The 12,542-nt window shown below is 41.6% G+C and overlaps 1 protein-coding gene across 1 annotated transcript; it reads left to right on the top strand.

Annotated features, from left to right (window-relative positions):
• Positions 1-1,911: 1,911 nt before the first annotated feature.
• On the top strand, positions 1,912-12,376 carry LOC116795847 (solute carrier family 2, facilitated glucose transporter member 11-like). Its single transcript, XM_032705911.1, has 12 exons — positions 1,912-2,168; positions 2,752-2,850; positions 3,715-3,875; positions 4,485-4,609; positions 6,042-6,171; positions 6,317-6,465; positions 7,066-7,253; positions 8,324-8,434; positions 8,510-8,611; positions 9,638-9,713; positions 10,635-10,762; positions 11,091-12,376. Exons 1-12 carry the CDS (start codon positions 2,145-2,147, stop codon positions 11,295-11,297), a joined length of 1,500 nt encoding a protein of 499 aa, XP_032561802.1. The 5' UTR covers positions 1,912-2,144; the 3' UTR covers positions 11,298-12,376.
• Positions 12,377-12,542: the final 166 nt, after the last annotated feature.

Below are 12,542 nucleotides of genomic sequence, written 5' to 3'. Positions count from 1 at the left end.
CTTGCTGGGCACCTCCTCTACTTCATGGCTTAGTGAACTTTTCCATCTCAAGCATTCATCCTCCCAAACTGCACCAACCCAACGTGCCAGACCTCAGGAGGCCTGTTCTCCCAAATGCTCACTATTGCTGCATCTCTTGAAGTTACTGATAAACCAGATAGTCTATGATTAACCTGCCAATATTAATGTTTGTGAGTTGTCTTAATCCCATGCCAAGGCCTCTCCTTCATACTTCTGCAAGCAACATCTCAAATTATTTTGACTACTCACCCTGCCTATTTTGCCTTCAGGAAAGAAGGAAATTTTAACTATTTTATTTCTGTTGCTGTTTCACACTTAAAGACTGGGTTTAGGCAGCTACAAAGCGAAACTTTGCCATCATCGTCATAATTTTGTCATCATGTTCTAAGTCTTGTAAAAAGAGAAGCAAAAGAATAAAATAAAATTATTTTTCTGTGATTTATTTCCAGGAAAACCTCATCTCTTTCTGCCTCCTTATCTTTACGGGGATCCTCATGAGCTCAACATTGGCTTGACAAAAAAACAAGCGGCAAACTCCCGGAATAAAAATCTCCTAAAATTGCTAATAACATGAAACAGTCATGTACAGCTCAGAATCAGCAGAAATCCCAAAAAATGTAAGAAAAATTTCACTGTGAGGTGGTGGAATTTGCTGCTATTTGAGATCCTAAGTAATGATTTTCGAGGAGTGTAAGACTGCTTATGGCGTAGCCACCCTACACCTTGACATAGCTGGGGAAAAAACATGTAATAGAAAAGAAACATTAACATCTTGAAACAATAAATAGTCAATAGCTATGCAACTAGTTACAGTGCTGGTGTTCAAGAGAAAATACTTACAAAAATTGCCAAATCATTCTAAATACCATTGCAAGCCAGGATAAACAGCATTTGCTATGCAGTTATATAGGCAATAGTTGGAATTACACAAGTAACCAAGGTTTTATTATTAACATGTATTTTTTTCTCATTTCTTTAGACTCACAGTATTTGCAGTGAACCCCTCTGTAAATAATTGTATGCTATGTTTTATGAACTGAAAGTACAATCCCAAGGGTGAGCCTGAGCATTTACTGAGGCCTTCAGTATAACCCTATTGCCCCACCTGCCCCCACTCCAGGCCTTGGGGGCAGGGGACAGTCCCCTGGCATGAGTGAGAGTGAGCAGAAGGCAGGAACAGCACAGGGCACTAAACACAAAGGAAAGTTCCAGGCAGACCAACCTCTCTCTTCCAAGTGCTGGCTCGAGCAGAAGCCACACAGAGCTACAATTTGAGCTTCACCTCACAAGAGAGGAGCCTCTGGGAACCAAAGGTGACTTTTTCATGCCTGCAACACTGATTTTGGAGCTGTTCTGTGACAAAGCTCCCACTTGTTCCCTCTTAACTCATTAAGGAATATTTACCTCCTTTGATTACTCTCATGAGAAAGTGTGTCTTTGTTACTGACTCTTTCTAGAGGAGCCTTCAGGACCAGATGCTCTATTCTGAAAGTTTCTGCCAGGGCAGTGCTTTTTCAGCACACCTGGCTGTCCAACATCCCCATAAACACCCAATCCTCAGTACAGTCTAACTGATACTTAAGGCCAGAACAGCAGAATTAGGCTTTGAAACTTGCTTATTTTTCTTCTAATAACAATATTTACTATACCAACTAATCTGAAACAGAACACCACATACTTTACTCGTTTACAAATAACAGTACCTAAACCTTGCACCAGCTGCCTTTGCTTTCTGCAGAATATGGCAGACATACCCTCTGGTCTGTACCACAGGAGTAAAGTATTTTACTGTTTCTGGAAAACTGTTCAGAATTTTTGCCCAAACTCTTCTTCTTTCCCTTTCCAAAGCCCTCACTCTAATCCCCAGATGCAAACTTCCTCTGCTTCGAAACCTTCCACCTGGAGAGTGGACTGGATGCAATTATTTCCTGAAATATTTAATCTGGCACTGTTAACTTTGGCCGGTTGAAGTAAATATAAGTGGGTGAAGATGAAATAGTAAAAATTTAACTCTGATCCACAAAGCCAAATGCCCACTGCCATACCAGCAGGCAGGAGACAGACACAGAAGCCTGTGATGACAAAGACACATCACACACTGGACAACCAGCCCCCAGCCAGAGATGACCGGCTTCCTATCAGACCTGGTAAGTCTTTGCATCTGTGACATTTTTGTGTGCTACTGGTGCTTCAAAGAAAACCAAGTCGATATAGCAGTAAAAACAACAAGGCTCCTACTCACTGAAAGATTCTTGGAAGTGGTTCTGCCCACCATTTTTAGGTATTACAAATGTTTGCACTTCATATGCTCTGTCATCCGTCTTTGTCAATATGTTAATGTTTCTTAAATGTTTTCAGTTACTTGAAAACACTTGCTTACCTGCAAACATAATTTGCTTTGCTCACCTGCTGAAAAAAAGAGCTTAGTTAAATATATCACTAATTATTTAGTGCAAGACATGGCAGGTAGAGGTTTTGAAAGGCAGGGAACAGGATTGGATGTCGGCAGCTGTGGCACCTTGACAAGGATGTTTGTGGGAACTGTATTTCCTTGAGCTGGATGCAGGGAAATCACAGGAGGATGTATTCCTCACACCGGGGCAAGCAGAGGGAACATTCCGACCTGCAAGTCCCTTGAACAAATGAGATGGTGCTGGAGAATGAAAGACACATTGCAGGAAGAGCCTGATGTGGCTACAAGCCTAAGAAGATTTTGTTCTACATCTGCAGGTGCAGTACCAGGGGCTCTTTCAAATGATCACTGTCCTGGGGATCGGTGGAACATTCCAAATTGGCTTTCAGATTTCTACCCTGACCTACATGTCTCAGGTAGGCAAAGATGCACATGGCACACTGGTTAATGAGGGCACTGAGTCTACACTGCTGCTTGGGGATGCTCCCCTCTGGCAGTCAGAAAGGGCTTAATCACAGTATTCCCCTTTCATTTCCCAATTGATACATTATGCTATCATGAAAAGCAGAACATGTCAGAGTGTTGAAAAGAGAAAAAAAAGAGATCTGCAAGTTGTTATTTATAGAACTGTTTGTCAGAAGACACACATTGAGTAGGGTGGCATCTGTCTCCCCTAAAAACCTTCAGCACATTTGCCTGCATCAGTGGCTTCAGTTGACATTTTTATAGCTACCCATCTTCACAGAAAAATAATCAGTCAAGTGAGCCATGCTCTAGGAAAATGTCTGCTTCTCTCCACTGATCACATGCAAAACTTCCATTAAAGATACTGAGGTCTAGATAGAAGACATCATTATTTTGTGGGGATCACCTTATGGGAACAGTGTTATTTTCTGGCTTTAGAGCATTAAATTCTGAGTGAAAAAGTACTTAAGAATTGCACTGAAGATACTCTGTGTAACCTGGCATTCTTGGCAGGTATGTGAGAGAAAACCCATAACTCCTTTGCAGAACTTTGCAGGGGTGTTTATGCTATTCTTTAGTACCAGTCCATGCCTCAGTTCCTCAGATTTCAAGGATAAAACCCTTGAACTGCCTTTAATGAAAAAAACAAACACAGCACATTCTATTACACTATGTCTGTTGGCTAAAATGCACAATTTTAAAGTCTATATGAAACAGTAACTTTAGCTGAAGCAGCAAAATTACGTTGTAAACATAACAAAATACATGCACTGCTGTCACAGGTATTGTTAATGAAAATTCTTTTTCTGTCTCAGCATGTGAAGGTTTTCATTAATGAAACTTGGCTGGAGCGATATGGTTACCCCATCCAGCAGGATAACCTCCTGTTCCTATGGTCTATCACCGTGTCCATCTTTGGTATAGGAGGTCTCTTGGGTTCTTCAGGAAGTAGATACCTCGCTGTCAAATATGGCAAGTATGTATGTATGTTCAAAGACAATTTGTCAGTTGAATCTTAGCTCGAGGAAATGACAGTCAAGGTTTTAAATGTGAGACAGAGTTTTAGACTCAGCCATGGCTGTTACACAGCCAGGTTAACTGTGGGGTCAACTGGTTTTCCTGCTTCCTGTCCTTGTCCTGTGGCAGGGACTAATCAGCTGTGCTGCCAGCCTGTCACACCAGGCACAGTTACTCAGATTGGGTTAGTCTCAGCATAGAGGAAAGGCAGCCTGGCTGAAGACAGAATGGGTTCTTGAAAGTGCTACTCAACATATAGAAGCATTGAGGTCCTTCTAAGTGCTACAACAATGTGTTTCATAGTGGATATTCAAGTGCAGAAAAGTTTTAAGACTTTTCTCTGCTATACAACCCAGAAGTGTTCCCAAACTCCCAGGTCTAATCATGTGCACACCATGAGTCCAGAGTATCCAGTGCCAATGGCATGGAAGGGCTTATTTAATCCTGGACTACATATGTGTCATTTCACAGAACTAGCAAGACAATTTCACCCAAGAATTCCTGCATGGCAGGAGCTTAAGTGTCGTTTGCCTTCTGATTTACAAAAAATCTTTTCACTTCCTTACAGAAAGAAATGTCTCTTGTGCAACAACCTGCTCATGATAGTGGCAGCATCTATCATGGGCTGCAGTAAAACAGCCCAGTCCTTTGAGATGATTCTAATTGGGCGCTTCATGTGTGGAATAAGTGCAGGTGAGTGATTTCTCCCACAGGTCAGCAGGATCTCACAAGATTTTACATCTTTATTCGAAGCAAAAAATAACCCTCCATTAATGAAATAAAATATTAAAGTCAGTGACCTTTTGTCAGAAGATTTTCTATAAGACCAAGCAATAATCACTATTTTCACTAATTATCACTGATTTCACTTATATCAAATGAAATTCAGCTTCACCAAGTATATAAATATTCAGAGCTGTCAGGACTGTTTTGATACAATATGAAACAAACCTTTTTCCCGAAGGAAAAATATGTACAGTATTATCTTAATTTTGGTTGGCAGTACTGAAAATTATATGGTTTAAAGCTAGTATTTTGATAAAGGGGAGTCTTTCAAGCCATAAATTCTTTGGATTAGTACAAAGATCTGGTAATAATCAAGCAAAATCACTCCTACTGAGTACACCACATCCAGCAAAACCTCCTGTGCTGGTGTCAGTATTTCTTGTATTTTTCCCCTATACAAAACTTGCTTTTCCATTGTTTGGATATTCGCAGGGATGCCTATTTTAACTTACTATAGAGTTAACTTAGAAGTTAATGCCTATTTTTCAAATACCTAGGTTTTGTACATTGCTTGTCTGACACACAGTTGTATCAAAGAACTACAGATGTAGTTTAAGAATTACTCACCCCCAGAGGTCCTGCTCTGGTCTAGAACCTATATCATGCCTCATGCAAAGACCTGATTTTTTTTACAGGGACTGCAATTAAAAGAGATTGTTTTCCTATCACAGAAAGCCAAGAGAAGAACATATTGCTTTCAAAACAGATAAAGGGGGCTGTGACCACCACATCAGGAAAAAGCTCTTGTTCCCAGACTAATATGCAGCATGTCTGAGTTATGAAGTACTTCACATACAGCTGGGAACATCAACTCTGCCTGAAATCATAAAAATTACTGCTGACAGCAGAAGAGAAATACTTTTGTCTCCCTCTAAGTCATGTACAAATCAACATTAACTATAGCAATGTATGTGTTAATCTGCCATGGATCTACCATTCAGCTCTTCAATAGCATTATGTCAAGAAAGGTTGAGATTATGTGGGTTAACTACAAGCATTTTAAATATTACTACAAGGGGTTTAGCTATTCAGCACTTGCATGCTCTGTGTCCTTTAAAATATGTTAAGGCTCACCGATTTTGTGAGTTTTTTTAACGGGAAAACTGTATGTTTGTTAAGATCAGGAAACTGCACTATGCAAAGAGGCTCAAATACTTTGGCAGAAAGAGTTAGAAAAATCTAGTAATGAAAAATTTCATATGTGGGTTGAGGTATGAGAAACAACTCTGTGCTTGAGGCAGCTATATTCTGTAATGCTTAATTATTTACATCCGGTTTTATTTCCAGTGGTTATGAATGTCTTCTTTCTTCTCTCCCATAATTCTCTCCTCACCTCAAGGCCTTTGTGTCCCTCTACATCATCAATATGTTGGAGAAATTTCCCCTAAGAAGCTACGTGGATTTGCAAACTCTACTTCCTCTTTCTTTTGGTCACTGGGAAAAGCCGTAGGGCAAATTTTAGGACAAAGGTATAATGCAATGGATTACCCACACAATCCATTTCTGGATCCCTTCTACCTTTTGCTCCTTCCTCTGCTTTTCCATCCATCCCTTTCTCTCCTCAAAACCAATGCAATGAACTCTTATTCTGTACACATGTTTTATCCCTGCCAGGGAGCTGCTGGGCAGCCAGTCCCTGTGGCCCATGCTGATGGCTTCCTGTGGATTTCCAGCACTGGGTCAGCTGGTCATGCTTCCCTTCTTCCCTGAGTCCCCACCATATCTCCTCATGCAAAAAGAAGACCAGGAAGGCTGCAAAAAAGGTAACTGAAGGCTCCAGGTTCCTGTTCCTCACCTGATTTATGATTGTTTTGTGATTCTTGCTTTCCCCATACGGAAAAAATAAGCAGGACAAAGTTTCTCCCTGCTCATTTCCAACATGGCTCTGTGAATACCTATAAGTATATTTTTGTTGTAGTCTCCACATAGAACAAAAAACTACTTCTCTCTGCAGTTCTATATTACAAAACCTTTTGCATTCAGCTGACATCACCTGTACTGTCAGTCCTATGATTACCAATAAATGACAAATGAAAATGGCTGTTTGCACTGCAGGGCTCTGCAGGGCACCCCCCAGCTCTGGTTGTTGGCTGTGTACCCTGTTCACACGCCAAGAGAAGGAGGAAGGTACAAAAATGGCCCAAAGGGCAGGGAGAGAGTCACTGTGCACCCCTCTAAGGTCCCTCTGTGCAGGAGGGGACCAGGGCTCTGGGAGACCCTGTAGGACATCTCTGCCTCTCAGCACAGCCCCAGCCCACACACGCAGGGCTGCCAGACACTTGAATCACCTACTCAGCAAACTTCTTAGGGAACAAACAGAGACGAATTAACATGGCAGGTCTCACTCTCCTTCTCCTCCACAGCCATAAGGCAGCTTTGGGGTGAAGGCCATCACCAAGCAGAGATTGATGACATCATGAAAGAGAAGGCAACAATGAAAAACACCAAGATCTTGAGTGTCCTGGAACTAGTGAAAGAACCAGCTTTCCGTTGGCAGCTGTACATGATAGTTATTCTGACCGCCACAGTTCAGCTATGTGGCATCAATGCAGTTGAGTGTATTTCCCCCTTAAATTCTCAAAACACTTACTGATAACCTTAAGGTAGACATGATGGCTCACAAGAGCTCCCTCCATTTTTCTCAGGCTTCTCAGGCCACACCTTGCTGTCTGCCAGCCCTTCTACAGGGCAGCAGCAGCCTGCAAAGCTTGGCCGGGCTCTCCATGTGACACCCCTCTGCCCAGCTCCAGTCCTTGCCAGAATTACCTCTCTCCATAGTCAGACTCACTGAACAGCCACGTCTGAGGGCAGCTACCAGGCTCCAGAACCCACTTTTACAAATGAGCCTCTACTGGCAAAATCTGCAGTGTAGTTTTTATGTGACTGCTGGGCTGCAGCTGCTGCTATTTGCTCCTGGCTCTTGGCGCCCTGAGATGTTGGGATGGCTCTCTGCCCACTCTGCCCTCAAAGCTAACAATGAACCTCAAAGCTAACAATGAACATGCTCACTGTTCTGCAGCTTCTGCATTTCTGCTCGTCCTCACAGCAGAGCTTTTTTGGGATCCTCCTGAAGCCACAGCTTTGCAGTTGCCTGCGTGGCCCTTCTACCTCTAACATCACGGTGCAGCAACATCTGTAAAGGAAATATAAGGCTGAGTCCAGCACAGCTTAAACTGGAATCTTTATCATCTCAGCATGTCTCCAAACACAAGCAAAGATATTTGAAAAGATGCTTGTTTTTTACCCCATCATGACTCCATAACTCTTCTTTCTTGAGAATACCCTACAATGATATTTTTGGATGGGCTCTGAAGACACCGTATACCTGGCTGCTTCTGAAATCACCTAAATCAGAATTCTGCAAACCTCATTGCATTACAGCAGCTGCAGGTCCAATTATCCCAGGATTTTATCTTTTATGAAATAATGAATGAATGAATTAAATGTTATAATATTTTTGCCTGCTGATAGAGTAAATAGTACCAAAAGGAGTGCAGAATTCTAGATCACTCCAAAGCTGAGCTACATGCTCCTTGATTAACAGCTCCTATCTAGGGCAGTGGCACACAGGTATGGATAAGAAATCAGCTCTTTTCTTCTCTTTATGGTTTTTTTTTCCAGATTTATTTTTATACTTCTGAAGTCCTCCAGGCTGCTGGCTTTGATGAAAGAATGGTCTCCTATATGACCCTCTCTATTGGACTCTCTGAACTCGTAGCTGCTGTAGTCTGTGTAAGTCACATTTCTATGGGAATGGGTCACAATGTGCTCTCTGGCCCTGATATCAGTGTGATTTCTGCCCTTCAGAGCTCCATCATTGAGCGACTGGGCAGGAAAACACTCCTGAGAGGAGGCTATTGGATCATGGGTTCACTGCTGGCTTGTATCACTGTGACTCTCTCCCTACAGGTAAGGAAGTTCTCAAGGCAGATTTCTCTGCCTATTCTATTTCTAACTTCTGCTCATGGGCAGGACCACGCTAATGAGAAAGGAAAGTGAGGCTTAGATCAAGCTCCTCTATACTCAGGATTAAACTCCCTCTCAGCCAGTACTCTCCTGTACTCCTGCCCTCCTTTCAGCGTGACCCCATGACCGTAGCAAGGGGCACATAAAACACTGGCAGACTGGCACTGGATGCTTGTTTCATTGGACTCCAAGCACCAAACACTGGTCAGCACAGATCAAAAGACAGTCCAAGAAAAATGGCCCTTTCTATTCACACTTTCTAACAAGTAACAACAGAACCCCAGACTTGTTCCATCAGTGAATTTGAAATTTAACTTTGCTGCAGAGGATGCTGGGAAGGCACTGTCTGTTCACAGCCAGGAGACCAGTTCACCTCTCTAACAATGGCATGTCCGTGTCCTTGCTGTGTCTCCTTCAGAAGCAAATCACCTGGGTTACCAGTGCTCATCCAGAGCCACTCTATAGATGCACTGTAAAATTAGCCTTGAAGCAAGGTGGCAGCAAACTTCCATTTTTGTTTTATTCATGAAGAGTCTCAAACACAGCAGAGAGAATCTTTTTTCCTAAAGCATCGAGTCTCCTTTCTTCTTGACTAAGATCTAGGAAAGCTCCTTTTCAGTACCAGTTATCAAGTCTATATCTTTACAAAAGTGAAGAAAAATATGATTTGGCCTTCCCATATCTCTAAGGACTGGAGGAAGCACCATGAGGTCAAGAAGAAAGGAGAACAGGATGCAATAGTACTATCTGGACTTCCTTTAACAGAAACCTTCCAAGCAAACCTGCTGCTCTGCTCATCTAACAAACACCTCACTGCTCCATCCCCAGGAAAAGCACTCACATCTCTCTGTCAGTTCCCACACACTGAATATTTCCTTCTTGAGGTGACAGTGTTGGAAAAGGGGTATTTCTCTCCTACAGTTATTAACAGTTTTCACTCAGAAGTTTGTTATTGGTTTTTTCCCCCAGGACTGGTATTTCTGGATGCCATACTGCAGCCTTTGCCTCATTATCCTGTTTGCAGTTGTTTTTGCAGTTGGGCCAGGTAAGTACTCAGTCAAAGGAAATAAAGAGATTGAGTCATGTGACCTTATTAATATGGCTAGGAAAATACTGCATTATATTGCATAAGTAAATTAATTTAACATAATCTTGTAGTAATTTAAATATAATGGGGCCAATCACCAGCCATAAACTTCAATGCCATCAGGTTTGGGTTTTGTTAACAAGGGGAAAGGAACACACTGGAATAATACAGCAAAAATAGAGCAAAAACAGATGGGTGAAAGATTTTTTAAAAATACTAGGAAAAAAAAAGAAAGAGAAAAAAAAAAGCAAGAGTTTTTTTTTAAATTCAGTGTTGTATAATGTTACATCTTATCCCACATAGACAATAGTGCAGAAGACCTACTTTAGACTAATTCTTTTCCTAGCAATTATTGTCTGCTATTTTTTAAATTTTATTTTTTAAAGGCTATTAATTTTTAAAATATTTGCCTCCCCATATCAAGGTTGAATTATTTTCCGAACTCAAAACTGTTGAAAGCCTGTGACTTCCAAACATAACTCAAATACTCAGGAAGTGAATCTGGGAAGATCACTCATTGGTGATCCAGCAGAATCATGCAGGCAATTCTTGTGAGCAATAATAATTGTCATTTCATTCTGACACAACTTCTTTCATGAGAAAATTTCAGGCTTTCTCAAGTGTAAACTACTTAACTCTTGGATCTCCCCAAAAATCTATTTGAATATTTTACCACTTTAATAAACTGATGTCTGTCTAGTGGTTTATAAGATGCCACCAGCGTTTTCATTTGTAAAAAAGAGCTACATACTCAAGTGTTCTGAATGGCAGTCCATGACAGCAGCATCTATGTGCTGACTGTGTAACAGCACCACTCTATCCAAATGTTGAAAGCAAACACATCAACAAGCAATAATTCTGATTCTTCTCTCCCTTCAGGCGGTGCCACTGTTTCCACCAGGGTTGAAATCTTCACGCTGTCCTGCAGACCACCTGCCTTTGTGATCGGTGCAGTTCTCAACTGGCTGGGAGTGTTTGTGATCGGGACAACCTTCCCCTTCATTGTGGTGAGTGGCTTGGCCAGGGAGGCTCCCAAGGGCACCAAACTTCAGTCGGCCCCGGGGGCGGGAAGACGAGCAGCAGGACACGACAGTGCCATGTCAGCCTGGAGCGGTGTTGGCACCTGCCCTCCCAAGCCACTTTGGCCACTGAAGGGCCCTGATTTGCCCAAGATACTTATTCAGACTCAAATATTTTTCAAAGGTCAAAATTAAAAGAATTCCTCATCAAATTCAAAGCACTTCGGGACCCAAATACAAAAATTGTGCCAAGAAGGTGACTAAAGAAAAGATATGCTCATCTTGCTCACTTTCTCCCTTTGCTCTTTCCCTGCAGGAAAGACTCAAGCACTTCTGCTTCCTCATCTTTATGGGGGTACTTTTCACTTCAGGGATGATTATCCACCTGTTCCTTCCAGAAACAAAAGGGAAATCAATCATAGAAATCACAGAAGAATTCAATAAGCTAAACTTTAAAAATAAGCATGTTCCAACAGCTCCAAATCATGTCACAGAGGATGACACCTTCTGCACCAGGCTTTGACCAGACATGGGGGGAATCAGGCTTTCTTAAAAAGAAGAAAAAAAAAAAAGACATTTGTCATTTTCTAACTAGCAAGTCGATCCAAATGGACTGTCAGCTTTCCTATTGTCATTCACAAGGTTCCCATTTTGCCAAACCAGCTCCTTTCTCAAGCACTCCACTCTGGGCAGCTCTGAAAAGGGATGAGGGCTGATATTACATCATAGACTCATGTGAATCATGAGCATTTTGGCTTAACTTGCTGATGTGCAAATCTTAACAGAGCAACTAATGCACACTGAAACTACATGTAGAATTTCTAAACACTCTGCTGACCACAGAGAAAGGAAAGACCTGTAATTCCCTCTCTCTCTATGATTTCTGAGTATGTTTTTACAGCCCTGAAATGGGAACAGTGAAGTTCTTGGCTTGCTGTCTCTGGCTAGGGTTCAATCCATAACAGATTAAAGAAAAAATTTAGTGGAATAGGAGATAAATTCTTTGTTTCTCTAGACTGAACTGAATAACCAAACCTTGCCAGGTTCCCATGCACAGTGCCATATTGTCCTTGTGTAGTATCTAGTTTGACAGACTTCAACCATTCAGCACCAACAGAATTAAAGGACTGAAGGGTGGAATCCAGGCACCACAAACCCAAGCACCTACGGTCATTTTAGATACTCTGTGCTGTCCTGTCCATCATTTTTGTCATCTCCAGTCTGTAGCTCCTCTTCCAGGAGCAGAGTTCTCACAGATCCCTCGCAGGCTGTAAATCCCACAGCAACTGAGCTGCTGCTTTCCTTGTGAGACTTCTGGCTACATGGACCAAATTTAGCCCAGAAGAACCACCTCAGCATGGAACTGATTTCACCAGAAAACCTTTTTTGAAATATTCAGATTCATGGGATTTTTATTTACTTTTGAAAGTGCCTAATATTCTGCATGTTGCTGTCTATTAATGAGAGGCTCACATGGTCCTAGTAGCAAAGCAATACTATCAGGAGGAACAGGAACAAAGCTAAGGCTTCCAGTGGAGCACTCTATATAATTTGAAGTTCAAACTCTAGACTTGCCCAGTAAAATAAATGGGTTTACCTCTGCTCCTGCTTTGTCTGTCATATTTACTTCAGCTCAAATAGGGTTATTCAAAATGAGAATTCAATTTTTCATCTTAACTGCTGCTTATTTTTAATTGCAAATGTTGAACATAAAAACATAATAAAAATGGCAGATTGCCTTGTAATAAAACTTCTGGCCTCCACTAAT

This window comes from Chiroxiphia lanceolata, chromosome 18, assembly GCF_009829145.1.
Source record: "Chiroxiphia lanceolata isolate bChiLan1 chromosome 18, bChiLan1.pri, whole genome shotgun sequence".
Lineage (NCBI taxonomy): Eukaryota > Metazoa > Chordata > Aves > Passeriformes > Pipridae > Chiroxiphia > Chiroxiphia lanceolata.
Note: the sequence above shows the minus strand (reverse complement) of the source record. Positions and strands in the feature narration are given on the sequence as shown.